Source organism: Trachinotus anak, unplaced genomic scaffold (assembly GCF_046630095.1).
Source record: "Trachinotus anak isolate AG129_WGS33_773 ecotype Australia unplaced genomic scaffold, CSIRO_AGI_Tana_v1 ptg000020l, whole genome shotgun sequence".
Taxonomy (NCBI): Eukaryota; Metazoa; Chordata; class Actinopteri; order Carangiformes; family Carangidae; genus Trachinotus; species Trachinotus anak.
This window is the reverse complement of record NW_027273871.1, coordinates 914,093-931,356: the sequence shown is the minus strand read 5'-3', so window position 1 is coordinate 931,356 and position 17,264 is coordinate 914,093. Positions and strand designations below refer to the sequence as shown.

General features: G+C 42.5%; 1 protein-coding gene across 1 annotated transcript in view; it reads left to right on the top strand.

Moving 5' to 3' along the window:
* LOC139637570 (FRAS1-related extracellular matrix protein 2-like) overlaps positions 1–17,264 on the top strand; it is a 59,052-nt gene that overhangs the window by 30,134 nt on the left and 11,654 nt on the right. Inside the window, exons 4-12 of the mRNA XM_071506371.1 lie at positions 310–540; positions 4,560–4,685; positions 6,145–6,396; positions 11,537–11,686; positions 11,815–12,024; positions 14,378–14,575; positions 15,010–15,174; positions 15,464–15,646; positions 16,782–16,912. Coding sequence (XP_071362472.1) covers positions 310–540; positions 4,560–4,685; positions 6,145–6,396; positions 11,537–11,686; positions 11,815–12,024; positions 14,378–14,575; positions 15,010–15,174; positions 15,464–15,646; positions 16,782–16,912 — 1,646 coding nt within the window. The remainder of the gene's footprint in view (positions 1–309; positions 541–4,559; positions 4,686–6,144; positions 6,397–11,536; positions 11,687–11,814; positions 12,025–14,377; positions 14,576–15,009; positions 15,175–15,463; positions 15,647–16,781; positions 16,913–17,264) is intronic.

Here is a 17,264-nt window from a genome sequence, read left to right as displayed (position 1 = left end):
ATATGCTTATTTAAATGCTTCAGTCACAAATTCACTTCACACATTTCTGAGGCTCTGTAAGTGATCAGTGAAGAAAAATAGATGCGCCGCTCATTTTCACACCACTCTCTGAACAACATTAAAGGGTGTGAATATCTAATCTGTTTTTCATCTGTTTCTTTCTCCTGCCTGTCACCTTTTTGCGGTTGCTTTCTTTGCTTTGTCTCCACTTCTTCTTGTCTGTTCTCTTTTTTTTTTTTTGTTAACTCATCTTGGTGCTCTCTTTTCTTTTCCTGCTCTTCTATGTCTATCACTGTCTGTATCTCCCAGGCATTGGCACCCAGGATGGCACTGCAAAGAAAGAGGAGGATTTCAAGGGTAAGTCCCAGAGGCAGGTCCAGTTCAACCCAGGTCAGACCAGGGCCACGTGGCGGGTTCGGATCCTGACTGATGGGAAGTACGAACAGGCGGAAACCTTCCAGATCTTGCTGTCCGAGCCAGTGATGGGAGTGATGGAGTTCCCTGCCACAGCAACGGTGGAGATCCTGGATCCCAGTGACGGTCAGTACTGCTCATGCAAACATTAGAGCTTACAGGAGTTAGACCATTTAATATTCTTTTGTGGTAAGGAACATTTTTCAAAGTTGCATCACAATTGATGATAGAAGCTGGAAATTATTTATATATCTTTGCACATTTAATCTGAGTATGCTCAGAGGATTTTCTTTCCTGGAAGAAACAGGATTAATAGATCTGTGACACAGATGCCAAAAGTTTTCTGTAAGGGAAACTTGTTCGGCAGCTGCATGTTAACTCAAACAAACAGATCACACAGAGCTGTATTCTTTAAAGAACAAAACTGATTCTACATTTATTTATTCTGTATTTTCCCACATGAATATAGAATCTATTCACTCTTGTGTCTGTATTCCATGTGATATCCATTATTGAAAAATGGAAATCAAATGTAGCCTTTATGGACAGGCAATATGGAGGATTCAAAGTTAATACGATATGCCTGAGCAGATGAATGTGACGGCAGGTACACTGAAGAGTCTGACATTTATAATGCACAGCACACAGAATCCCAGGTGCCACTCAGGTATCCCTGTTACAAAGCAATGAAAGATACACAACCCGTCAGTCAACTTGGCTCGTGCAGAATGAAGAATTGTCAATATAAACGTTGCCTACTGTAGATGTGGTGTCATGCAAACCCGCCCTGAGGCAAAGAGGAGAATACAGATTTGACACACCAGGCAGTAGAGATTTGTGGTGATTTTTTTGAAGAATCTTTTTGAAGAATCAAGCCAAATTCAGTGTTATCAATAGGCTGAATTTAGCCAACTAGCCTCATTGCGGCTGCTTTTCCTCTCACATTCTTGTTTTGCTGTTTACCACTGAACATTGGTGAAACTCTAATGTTGACAGGAGGTGTCACCCTTTCTGCCTGCCATTTTCACCCACCTTGTCCTTTGTGTCTTTGCCTGCAAATTGAAATATTAATGGAATATTGAGTGCAACAAACTGGCTGCCCTGCTCCATCAAGGCTGGATTTACTCTTATAAAGCTTTTACATTCACATTTTTTTTCTTTTTTTTCTTTTTTTTCTTTTTTTTGTGTATATGCATCGCTCCCCTCCAACAGTACAATTTCTAAGTAATGCGTAACAAAGATGGAAACACTGAAGCTCCCATTATATTCATACACAACAGCTGCTTTCATCACACTCGCTCTTCATTTGTCTCCTGGTTCTCTGTCTTTCACTTCGTCTTGATCTCTCTCTCTCTCTCTCTCTCTCTCTCTCTCTCTCTCTCTCTCTCTCTCTCTCTCATTCATCCTCTTCAGTGTATCCTCCCCTGTGGGTTAATTATGGTGTGTGTGGAGCACAGGGGTTGGTTTGTTTTCTGTCATCTCCGGGGATTGTCTAATGTGACAGAGATGTGCCACTCTGTACTCTAATGGGCCAGTGAAGCTTTAGCTATGCCGGTGGCGTTAGCTGTACTCCAGCCTCTTCCTCTAATGATGAAAACTGGCTTTGTCTGGTCCTCTGCTTAGCCTGAAGATTCCCTCCCTAGAGGACATGTCAGCTAAGCTAATATCTGCTTTAGAGGAGGAGAGCGGATCGACAAGATGTAACCAAAAGCGCTTCAAAATTAAGGACAGCATAACAAGCTGAGTTTGTACTAACAGCATGGGCAGTCTCTGTCTGTACGAACAGCCTGGAGCTCCTCTACATGTCGAATATTTTTCTTTTAGCTGTAAGAATGCATTCTCTCTACCACCCGTCTGTATTGAAACTTTGATTAATAACAAAGAGTGAGCTCGTCCTGTTGTGCGTTCGCCTATGATACACCCACTCTCAGTGCTGCAGCAATAACAAACTGTTTAATTACAGGGTATGATGCTCTGGCCTTCCTCCTCCAAAACTTTATCACTTTCTGTCATATATAATTCATGCACAACGCTGACTCAAGATGAAGCTGGTAGCCTGCTGTTAGACTGTTTGCTGCAAGCAGCAGTAGCATCTTGCCACAGCCACTGATATCTTTCTTGCTTCCTCAATAGCCACTATATATCACTAGAGCTGCTACCACGCTGTATTTTGCGTCAAGGTCATTCCACTAAATGATGAAGAACTGCTCTCTCTTTGTTGCGACATTTCCATTTATTTATTTATTTTTTGTGTAGACGCATCAAGGCCAGCTGCAGTCGCGTCTTGTGTAATTAGGAGCTTTGTCTCTGTTAAGATGTTAAATCTGTTGACTAATGAAAGGCACATAAATCGAGGGACTGCCTTTTGCATTGAACTGTGACCATGGTTGTTGTGCTGTGTTCACTCGCATAGTCCAAACAGGCTCATTTGCTTTACATTTGCAGTTACATCTTAGGTAATTAGCTGACGCGCATAACCAGCATTATAAACTGCTAATGAATAAAAGTGCACAACTATATCACAAACAACAACCGAACAGTAGAAACAAAATACCCCCGCATCCATAGAATATTTATGAAATGATCAATAATGGAGAAGTTCTAGGCGTAGAAAAAAGAGCCCACCATTTTTTATTTATTTATTTATTTATTTATTTTTGTGTTCTGTGTTGTTTTGTTTTGTTTTTTTTTGTGCCAAGATGATAACAAGATAAGGTGCAAGTAACTCCAGTTCTAACACCATCTCAAAATGCATGTGTGTGTTTTTGTTGTTTTTTTTTTTCTCTCTCTCCACCATTAATGTTTTAAAATGAATGTGTATTTTCCTCCAGGATGTGAACTTGACCCACTTGTCTGAAAATTTGTTGGTTTTTTTCTGAATCTTGGGTGAATTTAGAGGCACCAGAGGAACGAAGTGTGAGGTGAAATGTGAGAGAACTGTGAGGAGAGGAGGTGAGAGAGTGAAAAAAAATCAGGGTATAGTGTGTTTTTGTGTGTGTGTGTGTGTGTGTGTGAGTGTGTGTGTGTGTGTGTGTGGAATAGGTAAGATGTGGACCCTAATCCCTTGCTATGAGCCCCTGTCCCCCCCCAGGGAGTGACAAATTGTGAGCATGGACAGAAAGGAGAAATGGAGGAGAGGGGAGAAAATTGAGAGGAGAGTGAACAATTTAGGGAGGTACCCATAAGAGAAGAGAAATGTTTGACCCCCCCTGTAGTGTGTAAGATTGTTTTATGTTGATGACTTCATCCCACAGAATCATCTCGGTTGTTGATCTCTTTTTACGCTAGGTGTTTGAATCATATGTCCAAATCTGTTTTTGCTTTTCTTTTGTCTCTTTCAGATTTTCCTGCTCTATCGCTTGCCTTTTTAAATGCGAGTTTTTGTCGCACAAACGAGCCACAAGTGTCTTGCAGTTCCCATCATTCACTCACTCATTCATTCTCTCGCTCAAACAGAGAAAGAGAGAGGGAGGGGGAGGGGGAACGAACTCACAAGAAGATCTGGGACGAGCTGAAGCTCAGTCCACTCTGTGTTTTTATTGGTCCCCGTGCGTCTGTGGAAAATAGCTCCAACATTTATTGTTTCTATAATGCCAGTAAGTTCTTCGCTTTGATAGATGGTGCTTTCACTGGCCCTAAGTCTCTCTCTCAATCACAAACTCCTCTCAGAGATGGAGAGAGGAGCAAGAGAAAGAGGGGAAGAAAATAAGAGAGATGGTTTGGCTGACCCCCCCCCCCCCCGTGTGCACTGAGCAATCGATGTATGAAACTCCCGGCTGGTTCGCGCCGTGGGATGAACTTAGAGGCTTGCATGTGTAATTGTCTGCGACGCACTAGGCAGTAAGAAGAACTTGTGGAGGGGTCTCTTTGAAGAGCACCTCTGGTTGCATCAAACTGAAAACTATGATGGAGAGTTATTTTTGAATATGAATAAGCACACTGCAGGTCCACCACTTCAATAGATGTGAATAAAAAAAAAAATGTCAGCTGCGGCTCACTAATGCAGAGCCAGAACAAAAGCCTGTATCTGCCTAATGTACTGTGGATTTTTTTTTTTTTTTTTGCAGATTGTTATACATATCATTACCCTTTTCTTTTTTTTACCTCTGACTCCCCCTACTCATTCTCTTTTCTCTCCCGAATAGAGTCGACTGTGTTCTTCCCTGAACAGATCCACTCAGTGGAGGAAGATATTGGGGAGCTTTTCATCCCGGTGCACCGCAGTGGAGATATCAGCCAGGAGCTCATGGTGGTCTGCTACACACAGCAGGGTATGGACTGGCCTTTTTTCACCTCATCTAACCCATTTATCCTCAGCGTACCCTGCCTGCCTGCCTGCTGGATATGGTGGTCAACTTGTACATATACAATGGTGGAAGTTATTTTTTAAAGGCTTGATGCATAATTTTCAATCACATATGGTCACGTACACAATTAAAGAACTGGAGGTAAAGATGGGAAATTAGCATTTTATGTTTCTCAGATTAACATAATTGAAAACATCATCCAGGTCTATTGCTGTGTATTCGAACCTTACTGACACAAACACACCATAACTCATATTTAATTGTTGTTTATGGATCCTGCAATTAGAAGACCTGCCAATTAAATTGAGAGTGATAGTAGGTTTCAGTCTTTTTTTTTGTTTAACTTTCTGTTCACATCGGTGAAGAGTTAAGTAGAGGCAAAGAAGGGATAGAGACGAGAGTTAACACTGCCGTTGCTCTCCACCACTGGAGACAGCTCTTGGTGGGTAAGAGAACGAAGTTTGTTGCTGCACTCACCACGTGTCTTTAAGACCGGTGAATAAACAGCTGTTAGTGCTAAAGTTGGAAGCAATCGCAAAACTTACAAATAGCTCCTTTAATGTAATGTTAATATATCAATGTGCCTAGAGGCGTGTGTTTAGAACAAAGCAAGAGGGGCAGTTCACACAACTTTAGCCTATTACCAAATAAAAATCAGCTGCAAAATCACAGTAGTATCATAATTAGCTGTTAACCAGTGCCCTTCTAAGTTCTAAGTAGTTCATTCAGATCAACAGTGTGCTTCTACACATACTCCACAACAGCTCCACTCTCTTTGCGATACTAAAAATGACTTTATATTGTTCCTATGGAGCTGGTTAGGGGGACAATGTGTGAAAAGTTACAGATTGTAGCCTGTATGTTCTCCTTGTGCTGTTAAATCCCACAAAATGAATTTAGACAGCACGTGAAGTGATAACGTGTTCGCTGATTAGACTAATGAAGGTGCTATTGTTAAATGTCAGGGGTAGCTACACCACAGGTTTCATTCTGAGGAAACCTGAGGGGGTGGTCTGTTCACATTGTGTTCTGATATTAAAGCTGATATACTGACTGAACTGATGGGCTTGCTGTAATTAAAGGTCAAACTTTCACAAGCCATTATGGCTACTTTACCAAACTGAAAGGGATAAATACATCTTATTACTGATGTTTTGTTTGTGAACTTGATGTATTCAGCCCCCTCTCAATTTTCAGATTAAGCTAAATATGAATATGTATATGAAAATTGAGATGCTGTTTGAAACGGCTGTTATATGTACTGAGGGCTCATGTTTTCTGATGCCTCTTTCAAATAAATGATGTTTTAATTATGTGATTTCAATCTTTTAGATGTTTTAAATGTTGGCAATCTTTTCATTTCTCCCCAAACATCGCATACCTACCACTGTCCTCACCTGTCCTCATCTCGGCCTCTCTGAAGGGTCCGCCTCAGGAACGATTCCCACCACTGTCCTGTCTTACTCGGACTACATCTCCCGTCCGGAGGAGCATGGCAGCATCGTTCGCTTCGACAAGGGTGAGAGGGAGAAGCACTGTCGCGTGGTGATCATCGATGACTCTCTGTACGAGGGAGAGGAGAGCTTCAATGTCACGCTGTCTCTGCCTGTCGGGGGACGTCTGGGAATGCACTACCCCACCACCAAAGTCAATATCTTGGAGGATATGGATGATGGTAAGGCCTGCTGATTCTGATAATATGTATGTTCAATCCAAAGGTAATTAGTTTTTTTTTTTTTCTTCGCTTATTCAGTCACGTACTTCCACCCTGTTTCTATTCCCAGCGATCATTCTGTGAAAGTTAGGATAACTTTTATAGAAAATCAAGCTGTGGTTAAACTTTCCTTCGAACGTGATATACCCAAATCACACGGATGAGAGGTCGCAGTGAACTTTGCAGAAGACATTTTGTCTCCAAAGAGGCGCTGAGAAGATTTAATTAATTTCTACTTGGCCTCTGTATGTGTATGGCTTTAAGGTTAAAAAAACAAAAAAAACACACATATGCAGACACACAGTTTCATATCAACACAGTTTGTGGGAGTGAATTCACGGTGCTAGAAGTTGTTAAGGATTGAATTGTCACCAGAGCTTTTATGTCACACAAGTTCTCTTAATTAAACGTGTTTACAAACCTACTGGGTGTTGACACATGTGGGACGAGAGCGCTGAGAGCACCCTGACATGGACCCTGCACCCTGCAGGAGACAGATGGAATAAAACTCTCGTCTCACTGTCATTCAGACAGATTTTAATTACAGTCAAGACTCACATAGGAGTCCAGTGGGAGCACGTTATCACACATGTCTGTGGTCTGCTTTCATCGCGTTGCAGCATTGTATGGACAAAGTAGATTACATCTTCTGAAAGGCAAGAGCAGTGTGTATGAGATTTATCTTGGGACAGACAGGTCTGCTGGGAAATACCTATTCCAATCTACAAGCGTGCTCCACCATCTCACTATTCTGCATTGATTTACTTTATAGACTCGGAGAGATCGAATGTCTCTGTTCATCGTTTTTTTTGTTAAATGCCATGCTGTAGATTGTTACGGTAAAAGTCATAATTTGTTCTTCCCAGAGATAAATGATGAAGGGAGCAGTGGTGTAATAAATTTGGGTCAAATACCAGCCATGTAACAAAGGGGTTGTTACAAAGGGGTTGACTTCACATCAAAGCCAGAAAGATAGTGTGAGCAAAGACTTCCCCGTCCTTGTGCACACTGTGGCCGTCACTGTAAAAGCTTATGAGCTCACATATCGATCTGGCATCTAACTAGACAAATGCAAACCTGAAAAAAAATTGCCCCAGTTTCTTTTTAGTTAAGAAACACTTGCATCACAAAGCATCACAGTGCTAGCCAATATTTTAATATGAGTTGTGAGGAAGATGCATCAACAAATAAATAAAAAGTAAAATTGACCTACATCCAGTCCATCTAAGTATAAATGGCTTGTCTTTACTGGCTACAATGCTCCAGATGTAGGAACACAAAAGTGTCCTGAATTTTTTCATCCTTTTCTATTCAAGTGTTGCTTTGCTTTGGTAAATAGACATTAACCTTGTTCTTCATCATATTCTGTAGCTGGAAAGAAAAACCTTCGTCTTCTTCAGACGCTCATAGGCAGAGCAAGGAGAAGAGTTATATTAAAAGCTTTAATGTAGTTAGATATATGTTGCAGCATTCATCCCCCTCATCTGGGTGGAAATGGTGCTAGAAATATACAATCCACCAGAATGCTGTGTCACGTAAGGTTACTAACAGGTTCCGATAGTTTCTTCGGCCTAAAAAGACATTTATTTGTTGGTGACTGTTTTCCTTTCAGCCTTCTTCTTTAGTGGCTCCTTGTTTTTGTCATCTGTTGTTTGTATCGGGAAGAGCGGTGACAGAGAGTACCTGTCATGCCATTGCCAGACGGCGGAATGGGATAAATAAAACAATGAAGACTCAGTACTGAGAACTCATTTAGGCATACAAACAAATACGCCAAATTGAATGTGTGTGTGTGTGTGTGTGTGTGTGTGGTGGCGTCAGGGGGCTAGTTAACAAGAAAGCATGACACACTGTCTGAATGTTAGTAAATTGTCAGAAGACTTCAGTCGTGGTGCTGAGTTCAAAGGAATGGAAATGTGTTTGTGAAAGCCCAACTCCAGTGGGAGATGATGTGTCATTTTTAGCCTCCCAGAGGATAATGCGCTGTCTGACGCTGCTCTAATACCTGCACCCAGGCAGTCAGGCTGCAGCCTCCCTCACTTCAGTTCAACCTCAACTCGCCGAGGGAAATGGCGAAACGAGTTACCGCGCTCCGTGTTTACTTGCGTGCGTCTGCGGTGCACGTGTGTTGATATGTGTCTGCACCAGGTAAACGCTGGACCTCAAAATTCTGCATCAAATGCAAGTGACTGCTTGTGCCCACTCCAGCCCCATTTTTCCTTCCCCCAGGTCAAAGTCAAGTTCGGTCTGCTGTTCTCCTTCCATCCATTTCTCCACTACCACTACTCTCTCTCTCTCTCTCTCTCTCTCCTCTTTCTCACACATTCACTCTTTCTCTCACTTAAGCTCAGAAAAAAAAGGGCCCAGGGGTGTCTGCTAGATTTAGTACTTTATCAGATTAAACTCTACAGTACCTGTCTCCCTGCGTGCTGCACTCCGCATGGCTGCACACCCTGACTCAAAGTGAATGTTGTCATCTCCTTGTATCCTGCCAAGGAGAGAGGACACTCAGGCTCTCTCAGTCGGGTACATATGGCCACAGCTGAGTTTGTAGAATTGTAGATTAGCTTGGAGTACTTCTTGAAACCCAGTCCTTCATATCAATATTAGGGCAGCCTTTCTGTTGAGCACTCTCCCAAAGCAGCAGACTCACTCACTAGTTTGTACCATGTGCCCTGTCTGTAAATAAAAAGTGGGGTTATTCTCCACTTTGTAGGAGGTAGATTGCAGCAGACTTAGAATTGGAGGGATTTTGCACATTTTGCACAACAGCACATCCCATTCTTAAACCAAATCATTTTAATTACAAATTTTTCTGTTTTACATACGCGCCATCTTGCAGCCATATGTCCTCAATTAGCATACGAGCAGCAAATTGTGGCATGCTCCGTCACTGTCATTTCCTTCAGTTTCTGCCTTAATTTTACCTCTTGTTACATACAACACACAACTGAGTTTTAAAATGAAAAGAAAATAGGGAAAATCAGCACAAGTTTTGTTTCATTTTATTACTTTTAAAGGCCTGAAACCTGTCACTGAAAAGTCAGAAAACATGAAACAAACAGATTGTTTTGTTTTGTTTTGTTTCCTGCCTCCTTAATCACTGCATGATCCCTTACATGTTTGAATTTTAACTCCATGCACCAATGAAAGGTGTGTAACAAAGAGAATAACTTTAGGTTCCAGGGGTAATCTTTACAGACAAACCTGTAAGATCTTTCCAGAAAACACAGGGGCCCTTCTTAAGAGGACAGCTGAGAATGCTCCATAAATGGTATTTAAAGGTGCAGTGACACACAAATGGCTACAGACCCCCACACACAGTAATTATCCCAATTTGGCTTTACACCTTCGCCAGCCCTCACACACACTTCAGAGTGCTAAACCACAGGCGTTGCCCCGGAGGGGAGAGAAGATGCGGTTCTCACTCATCACTCATCACTCATCTCCCTCTCATGGTGTCAAGAATTTGTCGTCTCTGGTGCAGTCGGAATATGTGTGAATGCAGACGTGTACATTAGCACTGGAGCTATAGTTTCCTCTCTGAGCATAAAAGGGATGTGCGCCAGATTGCAACATGTCTCCAGTATTACTGTTGAAGCATCCATTAACAGCACGAGTACAGTAATAATCAATTTTTTTTTAAAAAGCCTCCAGCCTCCAGATGAGATCTGATCAGATGATTTCAACCCACCCACACAATCTGTAATTCTCCCTTTACTCTGCCACTGTGCAAATACGTAAATTCTATTTGCATTACAAACCAGCGCTACATCTGTGAGGTTAGGCTGACTGTGTGGGAGGAAAAGGTACGAGAGAGGAAGACGGATGCACTGAGGAAACAAGTCTTCAGAAGGGAAGGCTGCAGTTGATGTAAGATGCTCGCTCGATATTGTCAAGTTGAGAGTCAAAATGCAACTGCGGTAATTTTCCTCAGTCCCCTCATTGTGAACGCTGTGCTTAGCTTTTATTATCTGGCCCAGTTAAAGTATATAAATAAAATATGAAATTTAATATGTCATTTAAGTATTATTCAGGAAAAAAAATACCTCTGGACTGCTGAAGTGTTTGATCATGACACAAAAAAAATGATAATACGCAGGCTATTTTTGGATTATATGCCAGAATATAAGAAAGGATCTGAGTGAGAGAGAAAGGCAGTTTAAAATGGAGACAGAGGAACTTTTATTCTGTCAGTTTTATGGACTTGACAGTGGGGGGATGAGGGAGGGGGGGTGGGTTGCGAGAGATGAAGCTGTCAAATACACATTGGACTGCCTCCACTTTGCTGCCTCAGGAAACAATGCCAGTTCAAACAAGCCTTTGAGCAGTCTGGGGGGCCGCTTTCTCTTTGTCTCGCTCTCTCTCTCTCTCTCACACACACACGCGCGCACACACGCACACACGCACACACGCACACACATATTGTTTTTCAGCGCTAACTTCATCTTTTTTTTTTTTTTTCCATTGGAAGTACTTAGTGGTTTCTGTCAGAAGAGCGATAAACAGAATGATAACAATGAGGTTGGATGAGAGACCAAGAAAGGTTGAAAGGTCACGCTTCCCTGCGGATTAACTCCAGACTAATGGGCTGTCGCTGTTTGACCTCTGTGTCCGGATGCTGGCTGTACAAATGAGTCATGTCAGAGTGCGGGTGGCCCCCAACAGGTCTAATGTTGCCGCAGGTGCGTGCATAAGAAGAGAAGACAGGTAACATTAACACTGAAGAAAAAGTAAAGTAAGAAAGGTTGGTCATATGAAGTGGAAGGCCACGGAAAAAGGCACTGATATTGAGTTTGAGTTACGTTTCAAAGCAACATGAGACAGCAAAGAGATCACCTGTGCCCAAATATGCACTGATAAAAAAAAAAAAGTTCAATATGTGTGTCAGTATTTTATATGTTAAACATTTTGAAAGTTCATGGCAGAATGTCAAACACAGTAAAACTGCATCAACAAACAACAGGGGCAGGATCACAAGTTGGAACATCAGGGAAATTATGAACCCATTGTGCAAAATAAACAAGATGATAAAAGAATTACCAAGCCCGTCTAATTTATTTATTTATTTCCTTTCCTAATTGCTTTCTTTGCTCCCCAGCTCCGGTGTTTTACTTTGGAGAGTTGGAGTATCGCGTGGATGAGAGCGATGGATATGTGGAGGTCAAAGTGTGGAGGACGGGAACTGATCTGTCTAAGACTGGCACAGTCATCGTGCGCTCTCGCAAGGCCGAGCCTGTCTCTGCAGAGGGTGAGCTCATATAACCAGACAACTGCAGCTTGTGACTGATTAGACATGATTGAACTTACCAGTAAGACTCAGCTTCTTATTGTTGTAATTTGTCTGACTTGTCATCCCACTCTCTGTCCTTCCTCCAGCCGGTATTGACTACGTGGGCATCAGTCGTAATCTAGACTTTGCCCCAGGTGTCAGCATGCAGACGTTCAAGGTCACCATTCTGGATGACCTGGGACAGCCAGAGCTGGAGGGGACTGAGAGCTTTGAGCTGGTCCTACGTATGCCAGTGCAGGGCATCCTGGGAGATCCTGAGAAGGCTACAGTCTACATCAATGACTCAGTGTCAGACTGTAAGTGATTTGATTAACTCTTATCTAGGATTTGTCTCACCAACAGTATTTGTCGCTTCAGGAATAGCTCCAGGGAGGGCAGTGTCAGTCTTTCTGAGTTTATACAGACAGTCGTGGGCCCCAGAGGATGAATCCTGCTCAATATGGTGATCCCCTACTTTTCCTCTAACTACACCAGCAGGTTCATATTTTTTGCCTGGATTTTAGTGGATGAATTGCCATGAAACCTGGTAAATGAGTACATATGATGCCCAAAAGATGAATCCTAATGAGTTCGATGATCCTCTGATTTTTTCACTTGTGCCACCAGCTGCTTTCACAAACAACATCTACAACTACATGTTGTCATGCACTCCTCCCCTTTTGGTAATCTTTGGCTTTTCATATAGCTCCACCATAGGATGGTGAAATTTCAGTGTGTCCATTACTATGGTGGTTTATGGCTCCCATGAGCCTTGGCTTTACTTTATGTTTCGTGTCAATTGGCAAATGTTAGCATGCACAGGTGCTGAGCATACTGGCCCTAGCATTTGCTGTCTTTTAGCTCAAAGAACCACTGCACCTCACAGAGCCCCTAGCATGACCGCAGATTCTTTTTTTTTTTTTTACATGTCTAATTGCATCTTTTTGTGTCACATGTGCTATATGAATAAAGTTAATAGTTCTTAGTGAAAGCAGCTGATGGAAGTGGTTAAAAACTACATGAAAGTCTCAAGAAGGACGGTGTTCACGGACATCTTCAACACCTCACTGGAGACCTGCCATGTGCCAGCCTGCTTCAAATCCTCCACCATCATCCCTGTCCCCAAAAAACCAAGGCCCACAGGTCTAAATGACTACAGACCCATTGCCCTGACCTCTGTGGTCATGAAATCATTTGAGCGCCTTGTCCTGTCCCACCTCAAATCCATCACTGACCCACTCCTGGACCCCTGCAGTTCGCCTACAGAGCCAACAGGTCTGTAGACGACGCTGTCAACATGGCTCTCCACTTCATCCTCCAGCACCTGGACTCCTCAGGGACCTATGCCAGGATCCTGTTTGTGGACTTCAGCTCTGCCTTCAACACCATCATCCCGGCTCTGCTGCAGGACAGCTGAGCGTGCCTGACTCCACCTGCAGGTGGATCACCGACTTCCTGTCTGACAGGAGGCAGCACGTGAAGCTAGGAAAGCACGTGTCTGACTCCCAGACCATCAGCATTGGATCCCCACAAGGCTGCGTTCTTTCTCCTCTGCTCTTCTCCCTGTACACCAACACCTGCACCTCCAGCCATCAGTCTGTCAAGCTCCTGAAGTTTGCATACGACACCACTCTCATTGGACTCATCTCTGATGGCGATGAGTCTGCCTACAGGTGGGAGACTGACCGTCTGGTGACCTGGTGCAGGCAGAACAACCTAGAGCTAAACGCTCTGAAGACAGTGGAAATGATAGTGGACTTCAGGAAGGGCCCAGCCCCACCCACCCCCATCTCCCTGTGTGACTCCCCCGTGGCTACCGTGGAGCATTTCCGCTTCTTGGGTACCACCATCACAGAGGATCTCAAATGGGAGCTGAACATCAGCTCCCTCATCAAAAAAGCTCAGCAGAGGATGTATTTCCTGAGGCAATTGAAGAAGCTCAACCTGTCAAGGACTATGATGGTGAACTTCTACACCTCCATCATTGAGTCCGTCCTCACCTCCTCCATCACCATCTGGTACGCTGCTGCCATGGAGAGGGACAATAACAGACTGCAGTGTATCATCCACTCTGCAGAGAAGGTGATTGGCTGCAATCTTGCATCCCTCCAGGACCTGTACACCTCAAGGACTTTGAGGCGTGCAAGGAAGATTGTAGCTGACTCCTCCCACCCTGGACACAAACTTTTTGTGACACTCCCCTCTGGCAGGAGGCTGCGGTCCTTCAGGACCAAAACCTCTCACCACAAAAATAGCTTCTTCCCATCTGCTATTAGCCTTATCAACAAGGCTAGAGAGCCCCACTGTTGCTGATCAATTGCACCAATCACCAGAAAAAATTCCTTGTATGTGAAAACATACTTGGCAATAAAACTGATTCTGATTCTGATTCTGATTCTGATGAAACGTGTTTTGTTGAGCTTGTTACTTTAAACCTTCACCTAAACACAGCTTAAAAATTAATTTGTCAATCTTTTACTGTGTGTTCCTAGTTTCACAGCATTCATTACCGATGTTCAGTCAGAAAATAGCTAGTTGCTGTTGACAGCTGTGTAATTGGATTTGCTTTTTAAAATCACTTCAGCCAGTTAACTCCAGCCCAGACAACATGAAGGACAATATTACTGCCTTCATCACACCTGATGATTGAACTATCCTGTTGACTGACAGTGCCAAAGGTCCAGTTCCGTGAGCCGGTGTACACTGGAGAGGAGAGTGACGGTCAGATCGCCGTGACAGTGTACCGCAGTGGCGACATCAGACACAAATCCACTGTTCGCTGTTATAGCCGTCAGGGCTCTGCTCAGGTGGTCTCTGACTTTGATGAACGGCCCAACACAGATGCATCTATCATCACTTTCCTACCAGGTACTTCAGTAATTACACAAGTACACCACATGTTTCCTCTCCCTCTTCTTTATTTTTTTTATTTAAAAAGTATCTTGTCTTGAGAGTTGACACCCTTTTAATTAAATAAACAGCTCATCCACAAATTTTCAGCTTCTTGTCACACATTTTTTGCAAGATCAACAGTGCCTTGCAGATACCACAAAGGCTTGGAGGTTTAACTGTGTTTCACACCTTACTTACTGTGCTGTCATTTACAATTTTTTTTTTTTTAATTTAAATTTTTTTTTTTTGCAAAATATATTTAGTTCAGTTTTTCCAAAAACTCTGGAGGACCTGAACAAATGGGGGAAATACAAAGAAAAAAATGAATAATTGTGGGACTTATTCTATCAGTTCTTTCACCTTAAATTTTTTAACATGTCCTGTCATCACCATCTTGCTGTGCACTCCAGGCGAGGTGGAGAAGCTGTGTGTTCTGTCACTAGTTGATGACACGTTGTATGAAGAAGGAGAAGAGCTTCGTTTGGTCTTGGGCAACCCGAAGAGCGACTCACAGTTTGGCGCATCAGTGGGAGCTCTGAGTGAGACCCTGGTGAAAATAAAGGACACAGCTGACAGTAAGTGAGATGGCGAGGGGAGACGATGTGGAAGCAAAGTCAGAGATTAAATATATGGTGATATTATTTTTTTTATCTATTTTTATCTTTTATTTATCTGGATACTTGAGGCGTTTTGGCTGATGAATATGAAACACACGGCAAATGCAGAGTATACCTGAACATTTATGTTTTTTTTTTTTAATTGTCATTAGCAGTGATTAAAGAAGTTGTAATTAAAAATTTACATCCATAATCTAACAATGTGTTTGCTTTTTATTTCTTCTTTGTCCCTTTTGCTGCACCTTAGAACCCATCATCCGTTTTTTGGAAACCAAGTTCAGTGTTAGTGAACCGAAAGAGGCGGGCGCTGTGGCAACTGTGAGGATCCCTGTGGTACGAGTGGGTGACACATCAAAGGTGTCAGTGGTCCGGGTTCACACCAAAGACGGGTCGGCTGTCTCAGGAGAGGACTACTACCCCGTCTCTCAAGGTAAACACATCATCTAATGGCTCAGGGTTAAAAGTACATTGTGACATATCAAAATCAAAATGGATGACATTTGGTGGGGCAGAGCAGACCTGATCTTCACAAGAGTTTTCTAACTGACCACTGGATGCATCCAGAAGTTTAAATCACCAGCATGGTTTGCAAAAGTAAAAGTGATATGTACAAAAGCTTCTTCTCCTTCTTCTTCCTACATATGATACAAATAATTCAGGAACCTACCTATCGATGTATCACACTGCGGCACCACTAGTGGTCAAAAACTTCACAAGATTTATCACCTTTGTTCTTGCTGCTTGCAGATATCCTGATACATTCCCCTTATGCATTTGCAGCAGCTAATATAGTTTTGACAAGTGTGAAACAAGGCACCCCATAGGAATGTTAAGCTAATGAAAGTGGGCATAGGGGGTTTATTGGGCCGAGGGTCATTGATTTCTAATTTCATCCCAAATGGGGAAAGATTATTTCTTCAATAGTCCAGCGGAGGGTCGTGTAATTTTTGATTGAATTTCACTACTCTTCCTGCTTTGTCAGCAGGGTGAAATCTTCCTCTCTGTTCACTCAGCTTTTAGTGCAGTGAACCTTTCTCCTCTCAATCAAGGCTTGAAATATTTATGTGAATTACATTCAGTCTATTCAAATCATACCTGCCTGCCCCACCGTTCAAATAGTGTGAATCTACCAGCAGTTTTGAATCATTCAGCGTTGAATTTCTCATTTTGTGCAATATTTTCTCAGTGCACCACAGTTCTAATGCAAAGCTCTATTACTTTCTTTGCAAGGAGATGGAGCACCTTTGGCAGTATGCAAATAGAAACCTGCATGCACTGCTTTTTAGCGAAGTGATATATTCCTGTGAAGCAATAAAACATGAATTGGACGAAACTGTGAGGCTTTCCGTTTTTGTGGAAAACTAAACTCAGCAAAACTTGGCTCTGACATCACCTGACAAAAAATATCACCAAGGAAAACTGCAAAAATTTGCCAATAATGTATTACACCTAACAATGATCTGTTAATGCTGTATTGTATGTGGAATATACACTCGACGAACTACATTTCAAACTGCTTTTTTTGGTGTTGGTGTGTGTCCGTTTGTGTGTTTGTATGTGCGCAGACATTGAGTTTAAACAGGGGGATAAGGAGCACGTGGTGGAGGTGGAGGTGCTGTTTGACGGCGTCAGAGAGATGAGGGAAGCCTTCACTCTCCACCTGAAGCCTGATGAAAACATGGTGGCTGAGACTCAGGTCAGGAATGTGTTCATGCCCAAGCATCACACAACAATCACACAAAATCCAAACAGACAGTTACAGAATTGCAGCCTGATGAAAAAGTAACGAGATAAGAAAAAAAAAAAAAAAGAAAAATATATTTATTTTTCCCTGGTTTGACCCATATTTATCCAGGTCAGTCCCACTGAGATGGGGGATCTCTTTTACAAAGGTGTCCCAGCCCAGACAACAGCAGCACTTAACTGTAGTTGCAGCCAAAAGTGATGAAAACATTTCACAATAAATAATAGATAATCTAAGAGGAAAAAAAAAAAAAAAAAAAAAAAGTTCAGCGAGTAGAAGAAAAAAGGGAGAGAGAGGAACAAGA